Genomic DNA, 19,417 nt, shown 5'->3' with positions numbered 1-19,417 from the left:
GGATGAATAAGGTGCCCAGAGTAAACTGCCTGCTACTCAGTCCCAGAAGCTAAGATATGCATATTAGCAGTATAGTTGGATAGAAAACACTCTGAAGTTTCTAAATCTGTTTGAATGATATCTGTGAGTATAACAGAACTCATATGGCAGGCAAAAACCTGAGAAAAAATCCAACCAGGAAGTGGGAAATCTGAGGTTAGTAGTTTTTCAACTCTTGGCCTATCGAATACACAGTGGGATATTGGTCATATTGCACTTCCTACGGCTTCCACTAGATGTTGACAGTCTTTAGAACCTTGTTTGATGCTTCTACTGTGAAGTGGGAGCGAATGAGAGGGGAATGAGTCAGGGCTCTGGCAGAGTGCCATGAGCTGACCACACTCGTTCACGTGAGAGCGAGCTCTGTTCCATTGCATTTCTACAAAGGAATTCTCCGGTTTGAACATTATTGGAGATTTATGTTAAAAACATAAATCGCTGGGGGCGAAGAAATAACCCTGCAAGATAATTAACAGAGAACCCGCGGAGGAGCATGTTAAGCAATTCACAACACATACATAGAACAAGCGAGTTGGCACACTGAGTCGTAGTGTAACTGTCACGTTCTGACCTTAGTTATTTTGTTATGCCTTTGTTTTAGTATGGTCATGGCGTGAGTTGGGTGGGTTGAAACCTTCTTCCACCGACGACCGTTACAGTAACGCTAACAAAACACAAGCATGACAAACCACGGGCGGAAGACACAGATCAACAGCGCCGCGACAGGCCAGCTGCTCCAGGCTGCAAACAGCCAGTGAGTATACTTCCACGCAAGATACTTACCAGTGACATGCCAAGCGAACTTCAGACAGTTTGTACCTCAAATCATATGGACGTCCGCCGAGAAAATGAAAGCCAGCTCTTATAGGTGAACGTTGGGAGCTGACTCGCATATCAGAAGAGCCAAATCTATTTATACAAATATTTTTAAATGAAGATATGAGTAATCAAAAGATTTAAATGAACAGAATTAACTCATTCAAGGAACGAAAAATAAATTAAATAATATAGGCCTAAACGCTCAAGCGCACACACATTTTCAATTTTCAATTCCACCTTGTAGTGCAGTCTTGCAGTCTTGCACTACAAGGTGGAATTGAAGATTGAAAATGTTGAAGTGGTTTCTTGAGTCAAATGATGCCATCATCTCTATCCTGGCCATTGTCAATGCCCCTGTTGATGCTCTGACCCAAGAGGAATGGGAGGTGGTGGAGGAGGTGTGCAGAGTCCTGGAACCCTTTGAGAAGGTCACTGTGGAGATCAGTGGAGAGAGGTACAGTAAGCAGTTATTACTACATCATTATTTAATCCAGTATTATATATGTAGATGAGAATGTAGTATCAGTAGACAAAACATGAACCTGAACTTATAAGTTCTCTCTTTTCAGCTATATGACAGCCTCAAAAATGATACTCCTGTGTAAGGGTCTGCAGCGAATCACAGCCAGCCGCCAGAAAGAAGCAAATGTAACCACAGGACATGTGACAGAGTTGATGGACACCCTATGTTCATCAATAGACAGAAAGTTCCACAGAATGGAATATAATCACATGCTATCAGAAACTGCTGCACTTGACCCCAGGTTTAAGAAGTCTTCAGTGATGCCAGAGCAATTGATGAGGTTCTTCAAAGAATAACCTCAGCAGCAGCGGGGGACAGCCCCAGCAGTCAGCTGGCTCAGGCACCAGGGCAACAGGAAGAAGAGAGATTAGATGGAGCAGAAGCACCAGCAGTAGTGCCACAAACGTCTGCTGTTTGGATGCTGTTTGACGAGAGAGCAACTGGGGATGCAGTACCAAGGAATCCCTCACCAGATGCCACAATGAAGGTCCGATCCTATTTGGAGAAGCCCCTCCAAAGATCTGCAGATCCTCTGAGCTGGTGAAAGAACACGGCCTCTGTCTACCCACGGCTTACTAAAGTCATGACAGGGAGACTCTGCATAATGTCCACATCCATTCCCTCTGAGAGGGTCTTCTCGAAACCGCATCAGCTCCTCGAAAGTGAGGGAGCTTGCATTTCTGAATGTAAATCTCCCATAAATGCAAAATATAGTCAGCTGTGTGCTGCTGGTTATAACATGGCAATAAAGAAGAGAGAGAAAAGAGGAACCAGTTTAATGTTTTAAGTGGGATGCTGCCGTTTTGCACATTGTTATTTATTTTTCTTTGATATGGTGCAATATTCTATTATGCTGTTCAGATTGTATTCATTTTGAATGGTTCGATTTATATTCACTTTGTTTATATACATTAAAAAGTTGCAAATGTTTAATAGCATTCTTTTTCATAACAAACCAATTCATTTTTAAATACATTGTGGTTAAGGTAGAGTATGATTTCATTTAAGAATTTAATTAGAGTTGTTTTAACACCAATCATAGTCAAACTATCGCAAACCTTTTTGGTGGGCTGAGCCGAACGAGCCGTCTCACTGGAAAGAGCCGGAATGCCATTCATATAGGGGCAGACCCCAGCAGTGACACAGGTGTACACGGGAGAAAATCTGTAAATCCTCACCTCGGGTGTATCCCTCCGCCGCGGACTGATACCAATATATTGGAGTGATCCAATATGGTGAAACATAACAATGTGCCGCAAACTATCTGGCACCTCCCTTCCGCTAGCAAGAATAACAAGACCAAGAAAGAATAAGATAATGACTACTGCGCTTTTCCTTCAAAATAAAATTCCCAAAAGCATGGCGGCTAGGAAAAACTCCCTAGAAAGGCCAGAACCTAGGAAGAAACCTAGAGAGGAACTAGGCTATGAGGGATGGCCAGTCCGCTTCTGGCTGTGCTGGGTGGAGATTATAACAGAACATGGCCAAGATGTTCAAATGTTCATAGATGACCAGCAGGGTCAAATAATAATAATCATAGTGGTTGTAGAGGGTGCAACTGGTCAGCACCTCAGGAGTAAATGTCAGTTGGCTTTTCATAGCCGATCGTTGAAAACAGCAGGTCTGGGACAGGTAGCACGTCCGGTGAACAGGTCAGGGTTCCATAGCTGCATGCAGAACAGTTGAAACTGGAGCAACAGCACGGCCAGGTGGACTGGGGACAGCAAGGAGACATCAGGCCAGGTAGTCCTGAGGCATAGACCTAGGGCTCGGTCCTAGGGCTCAGGACCTCCGAGAGAGGTCCTGAGATGGTGTGGGGTGGCATTTCTTTGGGGGGCCTCCATGTGCTCGCCAGAGGTAGCCTGACTGCCATTAGGTACCGAGATGAGATCCTCAGACCCCTTGTGAGACCATATGCTGGTGCGGTTGGCCCTGGGTTCCTCCTAATGCAAGACAATGCTAAACCTCACGTGGCTGGAGTGTGTCAGCAGTTCCTGCAAGAGGAAGGCATTGATGCTATGGACTGGCCCACCCGTTCCCCAGACCTGAATCCAATTGAGCATATCTGGGACATCATGTCTCGTTCCATCCACCAAAGCCACGTTGCACCACAGACTGTCCAGGAGTTGACAGATGCTTTAGTCCAGGTCCACATCAGGAGCATGCCCAGGCGTTGTAGGGAGGTCATACAGGAACGTGGAGGCCATACACACTACTGAGCCTCATTTTGACTTGTTTTAAGGACATTACATCAAAGTTGGATCAGCCTGTAGTGTGGTTTTCCACTTTAATTTTGAGTGTGACTCCAAATCCAGACCTCCATGGGTTGATAAATTTGATTTCCATTGATCATTTTTGTGTGATTTTGTTGTCAGCACATTCAACTATGTAAAGAAAAAAGTATTTAAGAATATTTCATTAATTCAGATGTAGGATGTGTTATTTTAGTGTTCCCTTTATTTTTTGAACAGAGTATTATGTTTCACCAAGTTGTAACTGAACAACGACACGTATAATATAGAGCTGGCTGGGTTTTCTTTGCATCGCCAGGACAGAGAAACTACGTCTGTGTCACGAGAATTATGTTCTCAATATTCAAAACCCAATTCAATTAAACTACTCAGTCTGCAACCTAGAATTTGTAAGATACTGGTTGAATGAAACAGACGGAGGCCCAGCTATGATAGTCAAAATGTTTATTCACGAGAGCGCTAGTCCGTCAAAGCATAGAGTATTCAAAACATCTACACTGAAGTGGATTTAACAAGTGATATCAATAAGGCATCATAGCATTCACCTTGGTTTTACCTGGTCAGTCTATTTAATGGAAAGAGCAGGCGTTCCTAATGTTTTGTACACTCAGTGTACATAATGCATAAGATTTAAAAAAAAAATGTTTTAAGTACAAAGGGAGGAGTTCCAAAATGTCTGGTCATCCTATAACTAACAACTGCTCTCTGTTAGATAGTGATGGAGTTCTTACATTCAAGCAGTAATTCCGTCATATCTTATTCACCCACGAGTAGTGTTCTGAGACATCGACTCTCAATCTTCGGTCTCCAGACCTTTCCCCAAACAGCACACCGTTAAGTTCTCCCTCTAGTAACAGTTCTATCCATTTTAAATGAAAGACAGTATTTTCTCATTGTGTCTGACTGTTATTTAACGTACCTGATTGTGGAAATAATTTTCTAAATTGAGGGTATCTATTCTCTCCTCTGAGTCCTTAAGGGCACTTTCAGATTGGTGCCAGTGCAGAATCCTTTACCACAGTCACTATGGATACTGTTTCTCTCCAGCATGAATCCAAATGTTTTTAATCTTAGAAGGACACTAGTGCTGAATCCTTTGCCACAAATGGCAATATTATTTCTCCCCTGTGTGGGTCCTCATGTGTAATTTTACATGTCCACTCCGATTAAATGTTTTTCCACAATCAGGACAGCAAAAAGGCTTCTCCCCTGTGTGAATCATAATGTGTCTTTTCAGAGCGCTGCCAGTGCTGAATCCTTGGTCACAATCATGACAGCGATAAGGTTTCTCTCTTGTGTGGGTCCTCATGTGTGTTTTTAGATTTCCCTTCTGGTTGAAACCTTGGCCACAATGACAACAGCTATATGGTTTTTCCCCTGTGTGAATCCTCATGTGTATTTTTAGATCTCCATTCTGACTGAAACATGTGCAACAAATAGGGCATGAAAAAGGTTTCTCCCCGGTGTGAATTCTCATGTGTATTTTTAGACTTCCATTCTGTTTGAATCCTTTGCTACAATGACAACATTGAAATGGAGTCTCCCCAGTGTGGCTTCTCATGTGCACTATCAGCTTACTGTTCTTGCTGAACCCTTTACTACAAACATCACAACAAAAACTAGCTGTAATGTGAGTTTGGAAGTGATCTTCCATACTTTCTGTGGACTGAAAACATTTACCACAAACACCACAAATATCTTCTTTATCTTTATGAGTTTGCACGTGTTTAATTAATGAACCCATTTGATGAAAAGCCTTGCCACACAACTTACAACAGGGAGTAGAATTACTTTGACTGGATGATTTCAGGAGGGACAACTGTGTAGATCTCTTACCCTTACTATTGATATGGGACATTTGTCCTTTTACCATCTTTGTTATTTTTGATTTGACTGACTTAAAACCTGAAGGAGGTCCTCCAGTCTCCCTACCACTGACACTTTGCCTGTTTTCACTCTGAACTATAGAGAAAGGCTGCGGGACACTGGTTGGTTCTGATTCTATGTAGTCCTCTCCATCAGGTTCTGTTTTGATATTTTCAGCTGTAGTACTGGGTTGAGTGTCTCTCTCTCCGTTTCCCTCCTTTTGGGTTTGATAGAGATGTGAGGGCCGAGTTGGGTCTTCATCACGATCACTTTTCACACAGACAGGTTTGAATATGAATTCTATGGTCTCTGCCTCAAGCCCTTGAATCTGCTCTTCCTCCTGGCTGGTCCTGAGTTCCTCCTGCTCTTCTTTAATCTGTATGGGCTCTGGGTCCTCTTGTCCCAGACTGGGACTCCACTCCTGCTCACACTGCTGCTGCTCAGGGGGAACCTCTTCTTCAGAGACAGAGAGATTGAGTAGCTGGACATCTGGAAGAAAGGATGAAATAGAAAAGTCAATGACATTGCAGAACTACCTCCTGTCTGGTACGCCTGCAATAATTAACTTCTGCTAGTAGAGTATAAAGAAATGAGTCTTTCCATATGAATTCAAATCACCTTTTTGACTGCACCCCTTTTGATTTAAAAAAAAAAAAAACATTCCATACATTTTTGCCCATGAATGCCAAAACAAAGTTAACCCATTTTGCATACCCCAACCCTATAATGGGACAACCATATCTTTCTTCATCACTGAAAAATATAAGCTGAAAGTTTACAAACAGGGTTGCAAAACGATTTTAAAAATTTCTTTAGAAAACGTTCAAATAACAATTAGGGAATGTAACCTTTAAAGTCAATGATCTTAAAATGTGTGAGATTGGGTATAAGCTACGATGAAGAACAATTTGACATAATCTGGAGGTACACTACATACAGTACATTCGGAAAGTATTCCTACCTTTGCTTTTTTTACGTTACAGCTTTATTCTAAAATGGATTTAAAAAATAAATACATCTACACACAATACCCAATAATGACAAAGCAAAAACATATTTTTTAAAATATTTTTTGAAATAGCTGCACATGTATTAAATATAAAAACAGAAATATCACACATAACTATTCAGACCCTTTACTCAGTACTTGGTTAAAAACACCTTTGGCAGCGATTACAGCCTCAGGTCTTCTTGGGTATGATGCTTGGCACACCTGTATTTGGGGAGTTTCTCCCATTCTTCTCTGCAGATCCTCAAGGTCTGTCCGGTTGGATGGGGAGTGTCGCTGCACAGCTATTTTCAGGACTCTCCAGAGATGTTTGATCGGGTTCAAGTCCGTCCTCTGGCTCGGAAACTCAAGGACATTCAGAGACTTGTCCCAAAACCACTCCTGCGTTGTCTTTGCTGTGTGCTTAGGGTTGTTTTCCTGTTGGAAGGTGAATATTCTCCCCAGTCTGAGGTCCTGAGCAGGTTTATCATTAAGGAACTCTGCTGCATTCATCGCTCTCAATCCTGACTAGTCTACCAGTCCCTGCCGCTGAAAAACATCCCCACAGCTTGATTCTGCCACCACCCCGCTTCACCGTAGGGATGGTGCCAGGTTCTCTCCAGGTGTGATGCTTGGCATTCAGGCCAAAGAGTTCAATATTGGTTTCATCAGACCAGAGATACCCACAAGGATGGGGTTACAACTCATTTGTGGCGCAAAAACATCAAGCTAGCTTTAATGTATGTACAAGATGGCGCCAACAGAGGGCCGCCTCGCTTCCAGTCCTTAGGAAACTTTGCAGTATTTCGTTTTTTTAATGTATTATTTCTTACATTGTTAGCCCAGAAAACTTGACGTGTTATTGGATATCAGAGCAACGTCAACTTACCAGCATTACGACGAGGAATACGACTTTCCCGAAGCGGATCCTTTGTCCAAACCACCCAGGGCATCTGAACAGATTCCAGAGGCTGAGCCAAAACAATGTCACCACAGAAGAGGTAGGCGGAGCAGCCTTCTGGTCAGACTTCGGAGGCGCGCACACCACTCACCACTTCAGAGGATATTACTTGCTAATGTCCAGTCTCTAGATAACAAGGTAGACGAAGTTAGGGTAAGGGTTGCTTTCCAGAGAGACATCGGGGATTGTAACATACTCTGTTTCATGGAAACATGGCTCTCTCGGGATATTCTGTCGGAGTCGGTACAGCCAATGGGAATCTTTGTGCGTCGCGCCGACAGAAATAAACATCCCACAGGGAAAAATAAGGGTGGGAGTGTATGATGCCGGGCAGTTGTCATAACAGGCGGTGATGCAACCGGTCAGAATGCTGTCAATGGTGCAGCTGTAGAACTTTGAGGATCTGGGGACCCATGCCAAATATTTCCAGTCTCCTGAGGGGGAAAAGGTTTTGTTGTGCCCTCTTCACAACTGTCTAGGGAGTGTTTGGACCATGATAGTTTGTTGGTGATGTGGACACCAAGGAACTTGAAACTCTCGAACCGCTCCACTACAGGCTTGTTGATGTTAATGGACTGAATTCTCTGATCCACCTCTTCGCAGACACCATTCTGTATACTTACTTCTGGCCCTTCTTTGGACACTGTGCTAACAAACCTCCAGACGAGCTTCAATGCCATACAGCAATCCTTCCGTGGCCTCCAACTGCTCTTAAATGCAAGTAAAACTAAATGCCTGCTCTTCAACCGATCGCTGCCCGCACCCGCCCGTCTCGCATCACTACTCTGGACGGTTCTGACTTAGAATATGTGGACAACTACAAATACCTAAGTGTCTGGTTAGACTGTAAACTCTCCTTCCAGACTCACCTTAAGCAGCTCCAATCCAAAATTATATCTAGAAACAGCTTCCTATTTCGCAACAAAGCATCCTTCACTCATGCGTGAAACAATATCCTACCGATCAGTGACTTCAGCGATGTCATTTACAAAATAGCCTCCAACACTCTACTCAGCAAATTGGATGTAGTCTATCACAGTGCCATCCGTTTTGTCACCAAAGCGCCATATACTACCCACCACTGCGACCTGTATGCGCTTGTTGGCTGGCCCTCGCTTCATATTCATCGCCAAACCCACTGGCTCCAGGTCATCTATAAGTCTTTGCTAGGTAAAGCCCTGCCTTATCTCAGCTCACTGGTCACCATTGCAGCACCCACCCCTAGCACGTGCTCCAGCAGGTATATTTCACTGGTCATCCCCAAAGCCATTTCCTTTCAGTTCTCTGTTGCCAATGACTGGAACGAATTGCAAAATAAATAAATACATTTTTTTTTAAATCACTGAAGCTAGAGTCATATCTCCTTCACTAACTTTAAGCATCAGCACTCAGAGCAGCCTAACATCATTGCACCTGTACACAGCCCATCTGTAAATAGCCCACCCAACTACCTCATCCCCATATTGTTATTATACTTTTTTGATCCTTTACCCCAGTATTTATACTTGCACATTCATCTTCTGCACATCTATCACTCGAGTTTAATTGCTACATTGTAATTATTTTGCCACTATGGCCGATTTACTGCCTTACCTCCCTAATCTTACTACATTTGCACACACTGTATATAGATTTTTCTATTGTGTTATTGACTATATGTTTGTTTATTCCATGTGTTGTTTGTGTCGCACTGCTTTGCTTTATCTTGGCCAGGACGCAGTTGTAAATGAGAACTTATTCTCAACTGGCCTACCTGGTTAAATAAAAAAAATAGCCAAATTGATTAGTCACAGGAATCCGGACTAAATAAAGCAAATGCAACTGCCTGTTTTACTAAAGGTAGGCCCACTACATGGATGGACATATATACATTTCCATCTCTATGTTTGGTTCAGATTTGGTGCGGCAATTACATCTTTTCAACGTTCATTCAAAACCAAAAATGAACCCGATTTCAACTTCCGGAAAATAGATGTTCAACGTCCATAAAATATTCATTCAAACGTCCATAAAATATGCATTTTAAACGTCCAGAAAATGTATTTTCACATTTCCTTAAGAAATGTAAATTAACTTCAAAGTCTCTAGACAACACTTCCCCATTGTCATTTGCGGGGTTGTAGGAGGGCAACAATTTTTTGTCTCGCCTAAGGCGGCAGAACCGCCAGGACCGCGCCTGTCAATACAATCTTTGCCTTTACCTAACGAATGGTTGATAATTCTGATCCAATATTCACATTCTAACCATTTTACCATGGACAAACATGTAGCTAACTTAGTTTCGTTCAAATTAAAAAAGGTGCGGCCAAAAAAGTCCCATTTTTGATTGACTAATCCTAAACTTAATCTACAAAACAACCACCTTTGTCCAATGTCCTATAAAATGAAGGTTGAGTTAGTTAGACAAACGTAATGGGTTGGCCTACCTGCTCTGTGTAGGTTTATCTCAGGTTGAAGAACAATGTCAATGTCGAGCAGACTCTGTAGACGGAACACTTCCTCCTCATACTCTGCAATAGTTTTTTCAACAACCCCTAATATCTCCTCAGCAGCAGCTGTTAATCTCTCGTTGAGGAAAACCCTCAGTAATTTTATTTTAGACATTTGTAGAAAATGCAAGTTAAGTAGCTAGTTTGCCAGACACATAGCGCGTTGTGTTGTTTTCATCACGTCCGGCATCAGCGACAAAAGCATCCGGTTGCGAAAGGTCGTCACTAGTTACTACAGCCACAAAGTCTTCATTATGGCTAAATCCCCCCTATTTCTACAAGTCCTCTTCTTGAAGTACCTCCCCTCGACCTAACTTCCATTCAAAGAGAGGGAATGTATGGCGGACCAAATCTACTGTAATTAAAAATAAATAATTAAATGCACACATAAATATATACATACATAAATGAATGAATGAATACATGCAAAAATAGATACATCATTAATTTAATAATTAATCTACTTTTTCATTTTATTCATTGATATTATTTCTTAATTAATTGATTTCTATATTTCTTTCTCCAATATGAAAATTAGGGGGTGTCAAGTAAATGTATGTGGGTGGTATCTAACACATCATTGGTTGATCAATGCCAAAGCACGCTGCTCGATAGCATTTGCCAAGGGATGTTAGGCTATATAAGTTATCCTGAATGAGCTTTTGTGCCAAATACATTACGTTATTACAGCGCTCAAGCTTATGGGCATGTGGCAGCAGTGTGTCGGAGAGAGGTTCCTGAAAAAGTAGAGAAAGATGGGTCAAGGGGGAGGGATCCTGAGAGGAGTGGTGTGAGTAATAGATACTATATGTTTTCATTTCATCCTCCTCCATTTCCACTAATTGAAGTTCATTGTCAGGATTGTTTTATATTAATAGTGTAAATTGAACAGCTATACAGAAAGACTCATGTGAAGGTCTAATTCCACCACTATCACATACAGTAGCAATAAAAAGTATGTGTACCCTTGGAATTACCTGGATTTCTGCATAAATTAGTCATAAAATTTGATATGATCTTCATCTAAGTCACAACAATAGACAAACACAGTCTGCTTAAACTAATAACACACAAACAAGTACATGTTAATATCTTTATTGAACACACCATGGAAAAAGTATGTGAACCCTTGGATTTAATAACTGGTTGACCTTCCTTTGGCAGCAATAACCTCAAACAAACGTTTTATGTTGTTGCGGATCAATAATATTGCTGAACAGTTTTGTAAAGAGGAATGGTCCAAATTCCTCCAGACCGTTGTGCAGGTCTGATCAGCAACTACAGAAAACATTTGGATGTCGTAGCAGTTGGACGTGTGTTTGTTTTGTCCCATGTAAATAGTCGGTTTCATAGTTTTTTCCCATATATATTTAATCTCACTTTCCATCGATGATCTAAATATACTTTCCTGCAACCCGCCTCACCCAATGTGGTATGGATCTGCGATTTTTATACGTTATAACTGGAACCTCCATCAGAAGCAAGCCAGCTAACTAGCTACTAGCTAGTAGTCACTTTTAACCACAGCTAGCGGTCTTCACCTTTAGCTCAGACACCAGCCAGCTTTAGCTCGGGCAATACCTGCTAGTCTGCACAGTGCGATATCAACCCAGAGCATATCGGAGAAGTTTAAAGCCGGATTTGGATACAAAAAGATTTCCCAAGCTTTAAACATCCCAAGGAGCACTGTGCAAGCGATAATATTGAAATGGAAGGAGTATCAGACCACTGCAAATCTACCAAGACCTGGCCGTCCCTCTAAACTTTCAGCTCATACAAGAAGAAGACTGATCAGAGATGCAGCTAAGAGGCCATGATCACTCTGGATGAACTGCAGAGATCTACAGCTGAGGTGGGAGACTCTGTCCATAGGACAACAATCAGTCGTATATTGCACAAATCTGGCCTTTATGGAAGAGTGGCAAGAAGAAAGCCATTTCTTAAAGATATCCATAAAAAGTGTCATTTAAAGTTTGCCACAAGCCACCTGGGAGACACACCAAACACGTGGAAGAAGGTGCTCTGGTCAGATGAAACCAAAATTGAACTTTTTGGCAACAATGCAAAACGTTATGTTTGGCGGAAAAGCAACACAGCTCATCACCCTGAACACACCATCCCCACTGTCAAACATGGTGGTGGCAGCATCATGGTTTGGGCCTGCTTTTCTTCAGCAGGGACAGGGAAGATGGTTAAAATTGATGGGAAGATGGATGGAGCCAAATACAGGACCATTCTGGAAGAAAACCTGATGGAGTCTGCAAAAGACCTGAGACTGGGACGGAGATTTGTCTTCCAACAAGACAATGATCCAAAACATAAAGCAAAATCTACAATGGAATGGTTCAAAAATAAACATATCCAGGTGTTAGAATGGCCAAGTCAAAGTCCAGACCTGAATCCAATCGAGAATCTATGGAAAGAACTGAAAACTGCTGTTCACAAATGCTCTCCATCCAACCTCACTGAGCTCGAGCTGTTTTGCAAGGAGGAATGGGAAACGATTTCAGTCTCTCGATGTGCAAAACTGATAGAGACATACCCCAAGCGACTTACAGCTGTAATCGCAGCAAAAGGTGGCGCTACAAAGTATTAACTTAAGGGGGCTGAATAATTTTGCACGCCCAATTTTTCAGTTTTTGTTTTGTTAAAAAAGTTTGAAATATCCAATAAATGTCATTCCACTTCATGATTGTGTCCCACTTGTTGTTGATTCTTCACAAAAAAATACAGTTTTATATCTTTATGTTGAAGCCTGAAATGTGGCAAGAGGTCGCAAAGTTCAAGGTGGCCGAATACTTTCGCAAGGCACTGTAGCTGCAACAGAGTGGCTAACGCTGGCTAACGTCTCTGTCCCGAAGCAAGCATCAGTCAGTTAGCCTTGAGCTAGGCCCATCTCCCGACTAGCCGAAGAGGTATACCCGCTAATTCCTGGGCTACAATACCTCTTTTGCTTTCTGCTAGCCTCCCGATCGCCGAGCATAGTAGCGACTACCGAATGGTTCCCAGACTAACCTATTGCTGCTCACTGGACACTATGATCACTCGGCTACATATGTCTCTCTCAAATGTCAATATGCCTTGTCTTCTGCTGTTTTGGTTAGTTATTGTTTTATTTCACTTTAGAGCTGGTAGTCCAGTTCAACGTGCCTTAGATAGTTCTTTTGTCACACACCTCACACATGGGAGACCTCACCTGGCTTAGCTGGTGTCTCCAGAGATTCAAGCTCTCTCATCATCACTCAATGCATAGGTTTACCCCCACTGTACTCACAACCCTACCATACCCTTGTCTGTACATTATACCCTGAATCTATTCTACCATGCCCAGAAATCTGCCCCTTTAATTCTCTGTTCCCAACGCACTAGACGACCAGTTCTTATAGACTTTAGCCGTACCCTTATCCTACTCCTCCTCTGTTCCTCTGGTGATGTTAACGTTAACCCAGGCCCAGTAGCCCCCAGCATCACACATATTCCCCAGGTGCTCTCATTTGTTCTCTTCTGTAACCGTAAAAGCCTTGGTTTCATGCATGTTAACATCAGAAGCCTCCTCCCTAAATTTGATTTATTCACTGCTTTAGCACACTCCGCCAACTCTGATGACCGAGCCGTGTCTGAATCCTGGCTTAGGAAGGCCACCGAAAATGTTGAAATTTCCATCCCCAACAACATTTTCCTTCAAGATAGAACTGCCAAAGGGTGCAGAGTTGCAATCTACTGCAGATAGCCTGCAGAGTTCTGTCATACTATCCAGGTCTGTGCCAAAACAGTTTGAGCTTCTACTTTAAAAAATCCACACTTCCAGAAATAAGTCTCTCACTGTTGCCGCTTGTTATAGACCCCCCTCAGCACCCAGCTGTGCACTGGACACCATATGTGAATTGATTTCCCACCATCTATCTTTAGAGTTCATACTGTTAGGTGAACTAAACTGGGATATGTTTAGCACCCTGGCCGTCCTACAATCTAAGCTAGATGCTCTCAATCTCACACAAACAATCAAGGAACCTACCCAGTACAACCCTGAATCTGTAACCATGGGCACCCTCATAGATATCATCCTGACCAACTTGCCCTCTAAATACACCTCTGCTGTCTTCAACCAGGATCTCAGTGATCACTGCCTCATTGCCTGCGTCTTTTTTTGCTCCTTTGCACCCCAGTATCTCTACTTGCACATCATCATCTGCACATCTATCACTCCAGTGTTAATGCTAAATTGTAATTATTTTGCCACTATGGCCTATTTATTGCCCTACCTCCCTAACCTTACTACATTTGCACACACTGTACATATATTTTTCTATTGTGTTATTGACTGTACATTTGTTTATCCCATGTGCAACTCTGTGTTGTTGTTTGTGTCGCACTGCTTTGCTTTATCTTGGCCAGGTCGCAGTTGTAAATGAGAACTTGTTCTCAACTGGTCTACCTGGTTAAATAAAGGTGAAATAAATCAATAACATTTTTAAAAACTAGGGCCTGTAGGACCTGCCTTGTTGATAGTGTTGTTAAGAAGGCAGAGCAGCACTTTATTTTGGACATACTTCTCCCCATCTTAACTACTATTGTATCAATATGTTTTGACCATGAAGGTTTACAATCCAGGGTTACTCCAAGCAGTTTAATCATCTCAACTTGCTCAATTTCCACATGATTTATTACAAGATTTAGTTGAGATTTAGGGTTTAGGGGGTTTAGTGAATGTTTTGTCCCAAATGCAAATGCTTTTAGTTTAAAAAATATTTATGGCTAACTTATTCCTTCTCATCCACTCTAAAACTAACTGCAACTCTTAGTTGAATATTGCAGTCATTTCAGTCGCTGTAGTAGCTGACGTGTATAGTGTTGAGTGATCTGCATATATATACACTCTGGCTTTATTAAAAGTCAGTGGCATGTCATTAGTAACAAAAAATGTAAAAAGGAAGGGGCCTAAAGAGCTAACATGGGGAATTCCTGATTCTACCTGGATTATGTTTGAGAGGTTTCCATTAAAGAACACCCTCTGTGTTCTGTTAGACAAGTAACTCTTTATCCACTTTTAGCAGTGGGTGTAAAGCCATAACACATACATTTGTCCAGCAACAGACTATGATCGATAATCCTGCACTGAAGTCTAACAAGACAGCCCCCACAATAATTGTATTATCCATTTCTCTCAGCCAATCATCAGTCATTTGTGTAAGTGCTGTGCTTGTTGAGTGTCCTCCTTTAAGCGTGCTGAAAGTCTGTTTGTCAATTTGTTTACTGTGAAATAGCATTGTATCTGGTCAAACACAATTATTTTCCAGAAGTTTACTAAGGGTTTACTAAGGGTTGGTAACAGGCTGATTGGTCAGCTATTTGAGCCAGTATTGGGGGCTTTACTATTCTTGGGTAGCGGAATGACTTTAGGCCTGAGGGCACAAGTAGGCTTAAATTGAAGATGTGGCAAATAGGAGCGGCAATATCGTCTGATATTATCCTCAGAAATATTCCATCAAAATTGTCAGACCCTGGTGGCTTGTCAATGTTGATAGACAACAACACTTTTTTCATCTCTTCCACACTGACTTTACAGAATTCAAAAGTACAATTATTGTTTTTCATAACTTGGTCCGATATACTTGGATGTGTAGTGCCAACATTTGTTGCTGGCATGTCATCCTTAAGTTTGCTTATCTTGCCAATGAAAAAGTCTTTAAAATAGTTGACAATATCAGTGGGCTTTGTGATGATTGAGTCATCTGATTCAGTGAATGATGGAGCCGAGCTGGCTTTTTCCCCAAAATGTAATTTATGGTGCCCCAAAGCTTTTTACTATCATTCTTAAATTAAAGCCTTCAAGTCTGGGACAATTCCAGGGCTGGATGGCATACCAGTTAAGGTACTGTATATATAAAACATATAAAAAATGTACTCAAAGGTATTAGTATTATTAGGTTATTAACATGTTTTAACCACTTCTATAAAAATGTAACACTGTCAGATACTCAGCAGGAAGGTCTGATTTCACTATTACTGAAACAGGACCCAGACGGTAAATATAAAGATCCAGTCCACCTAAAAAACTGGAGACCCCTTACACTTCAGTGTTGTGATGCCAAAATCCTAGCAAAATGCATAGCACATAGAATTAAAAAGGTGTTGTTGTATGTTATTCATCCTAATCAGAGATAATATAACAGAAATACTGGAAACAATAGAACACTATGAAACATCTGGGAAACCAGGCCTGATATTGGCTTCCAGTTACTGCATCCGCTACAAGACCACAAGCTGTGAGGGGAAGCACCTCAGTACCTCCAGGCTCTGATCAGGCCCTACACCCAAACAAGGGCACTGCGTTCATCCACCTCTGGCCTGCTCGCCTCCCTACCACTGAGGAAGTAAAGCCCAGTCAAAACTGTTCGCTGCCCTGGCCCCCAATGGTGGAACAAACTCCCTCACGACGCCAGGACAGCGGAGTCAATCACCTTCCGGAGACACCTGAAACCCCACCTCTTTAAGGAATACCTAGGATAGGATAAGTAATCCCTCTCACCCCCCTTAAGTTTTAGATGCACTATTGTAAAGTGACTGTTCCACTGGATGTCATAAGGTGAATGCACCAATTTGTAAGTCGCTCTGGATAAGAGCGTCTGCTAAATGACTTAAATGTAAATGTAAATGTAAATATTCATAGCTGACTTTGAAAAGGCCTTTGTTAAAGTAAGATATATACAGTGCCTTCAGAAAGTATTCAGACCCCTTGACTTTTTCCATATTTTGTTACGTTACAACCTTATTCTAAAATGGATACAAAATGTAAAAATCTGCAGCAATCTACACAAAATACCCAATAAAGAAAAATCCCAAAATGTTCTTAGATTTTTTTTTTTTAGTTTATAAAAAATAAAAAACTGTTTTTGCTTTGTCATTATGGGGTGTTGTGTGTAGATTGATGACGGGAAAAAAATGATTTAATCAATTTTAGAATAAGTATGTAAGATAACAAAATGTGGGAAAAAATTCAAATCACCCAGAAAAACAGTTACATTCCTCCACAAATAAGTCCCCAATCAAAACTTTAAATTGCCCGAACGGCACCAGAACATGAAGTTGAAATGTACAGTGTATTCGTTAAAGTATTCAGACCCCTTAACTTTTTCCACATTTTGTTAAAATCAAATCAAATGTTATTGGTCACATACACATATTTAGCAGATGTTATTGGTCACATACACATGTTTAGCAGATGTTATTGGTCACATACACATGTTTAGCAGATGTTATTGGTCACATACACATATTTAGCAGATGTTATTGGTCACATACACATATTTAGCAGATGTTATTGATCACATACACATATTTAGCAGATGTTATTGGTCACATACACATATTTAGCAGATGTTATTGGTCACATACACATATTTAGCAGATGTTATTGGTCACATACACATATTTAGCAGATGTTATTGGTCACATACACATATTTAGCAGATGTTATTGGTCACATACACATATTTAGCAGATGTTATTGGTCACATACACATATTTAGCAGATGTTATTGGTCACATACACATATTTAGCAGATGTTATTGGTCACATACACATATTTAGCAGATGTTATTGGTCACATACACATATTTAGCAGATGTTTTATTGCGGGTGTAGTGACGTACTTGTGTTCCTCCAACAGTGCAGTAATACAGTTGAAGTCGGATGTTTACATACACTTAGGTTGGAGTCATTAAAACTTGTTTTCAACCACTCCACAAATTTCTTGTTAACAAACTATAGTTTTGGCAAGTCGGTTAGGACATCTACTTTGTGCATGACACAAGTAAGTTTTTCCAACAATTGTTTAAAGACAGATTATTTCACTTATAATTCACTGTATCACAATTCCAGTGGGTCAGAAGGGTACATACACTAAGTTGACTGTGCCTTTAAACAGCTTGGAAAATTACAGAAAATTATGTCTTGGCTTTAGAAGCTTCTGATAGGCTAATTGACATCATTTAAGTCAATTGGAGGTGTACCTGTGGATGTATTTCAAGGCCTACCTTCAAACTCAGTGCCTCTTTGCTTGATATCATGGGGAAATGAAAATAAATCAGCCAAGGCCTCAGAAAAAAAATTGTAGACCTCCAAAAGTCTGGTTCATCCTTGGGAAAAACTTCCAAATGCCTGAAAGTACCAAGATCATCTGTACAAACTATAGTACGCAAGTATAAACACCATGGGACCACGTAGCTGTCATACCGCTCAGGAAGGAGTCGCGTTCTGTCTCCTAGAGATGAACGTATACTTTGGTACAAAAAGTGTGAATCAATCCCAGAACAACAGCAAAGGACCTTGTGAAGACACTGGAGGAAACACGTACAAAAGTATCTATATCCACGGTAAAAACGAGTCCTATATCGACATACCTGAAAGGCCGCTCAGCAAGGAAGAAGCCACTGCTCCAAAACCGCCATAAAAAAGCTAGACTACAGCTTGCAACTGCACATGAGCACAAAGATTGTACTTTTTGGAGAAATATACTTTCAAAGTTGTGGCAAAACGGCTTAAGGACAACAAAGTCAAGGTATTGGAGTGGCCATCACAAAGCCCTGACCTCAATCCTATAGAAAATCTGTGGGCGGAACTGAAAATGCGTGTGCAACGAAGGAGGCCAACAAACAATTGAATGGGCCAAAATTCACCCAAGGCTACCCAAAATGTTTGACCCAAGTTAAACAATTTAAAGGCAATGCTACCAAATACTGATTGAGTGTATGTAAACTTCTAACCCACTGGGAATGTGATGAAATAAATAAAAGCTGAAATAAATCATTCTGTGCAGTATTATTCTCACATTTCATATTCTTAAAATAAAGTGGTGATCCTAACTGGGAATTTTTAAGAGGATTAAATATCAGGAATTGGGAAAAAACAGAGTTAAAATATATAAATTTGGCTAAGGTCAATGTAAACTTCAGACTTCAACTGTAAGTATTCAGACCCTTTACTCAGCACTTACAGCCTCGGGTCTTCTTGGGTATGACACTACAAACTTTGCACACCTGTATTTGGGGAGTTTCTCCCATTCTTCTCTGTGGATCCTCTCAACCTCTGTCAGGTTGGATGGGGAGCGTCGCTGCACAGCTATTTTCAGGTCTCGCCAAAGATATTAGATCGGGTTCAAGTCCGGGCTCTGGCTATGCCACTTAAAGACATTCAGAGACTTGTTCCGAAGCCACTCCTGCGTTGTCTTGGCTGTGTGCTTAGGGTCATTGTCCTGTTGGAAGGTGAACCTTCGCCCCAGACTGAGGTCTCAAGCGCTCTGGAGCAGGTTTCATCAAGGATCTCGCTGAACTTTGCTCCGTTCATCTTCCCTCAATCCTCATTAATCTCCCAGTCCCTGCAGCTGAAAAACATCCCCACAGCGTGATGCTACCACCACCACGCTTCACCTTAGGGATGGTGCCAGGTTTCCTCCAGACGTGACACTTAGCATTCAGGCC

At 41.4% G+C, this 19,417-nt stretch overlaps 1 protein-coding gene across 1 annotated transcript; it reads right to left on the bottom strand.

Moving 5' to 3' along the window:
• Window positions 1-4,060: 4,060 nt before the first annotated feature.
• On the bottom strand, window positions 4,061-10,160 carry LOC124019393 (zinc finger and SCAN domain-containing protein 2-like). Its single transcript, XM_046334708.1, has 2 exons — window positions 9,875-10,160; window positions 4,061-5,988 (listed from the first exon to the last, which is right to left on the bottom strand). The coding sequence occupies exons 1-2, from the start codon at window positions 10,050-10,052 to the stop codon at window positions 4,748-4,750; spliced, it is 1,419 nt and encodes a 472-aa protein (XP_046190664.1). The 5' UTR covers window positions 10,053-10,160; the 3' UTR covers window positions 4,061-4,747.
• Between the last annotated feature and the right edge of the window lie 9,257 nt (window positions 10,161-19,417).

Source organism: Oncorhynchus gorbuscha, unplaced genomic scaffold (assembly GCF_021184085.1).
Source record: "Oncorhynchus gorbuscha isolate QuinsamMale2020 ecotype Even-year unplaced genomic scaffold, OgorEven_v1.0 Un_scaffold_9:::fragment_2:::debris, whole genome shotgun sequence".
NCBI lineage: Eukaryota > Metazoa > Chordata > Actinopteri > Salmoniformes > Salmonidae > Oncorhynchus > Oncorhynchus gorbuscha.
This window is presented reverse-complemented; position numbering and strand designations above follow the sequence as displayed.

Excerpts from the sequence above, each read along its gene's own strand:
- LOC124019393 (XM_046334708.1), bottom strand. The coding sequence starts at position 10,052 with ATGTCTAAAATAAAATTACTGAGGGTTTTCCTCAACGAGAGATTAACA. Across the intron at positions 5,989-9,874 it reads GATAAACCTACACAGAGCAG|ATGTCCAGCTACTCAATCTC; the intron begins GTAGGCCAACCC and ends CCTTTCTTCCAG.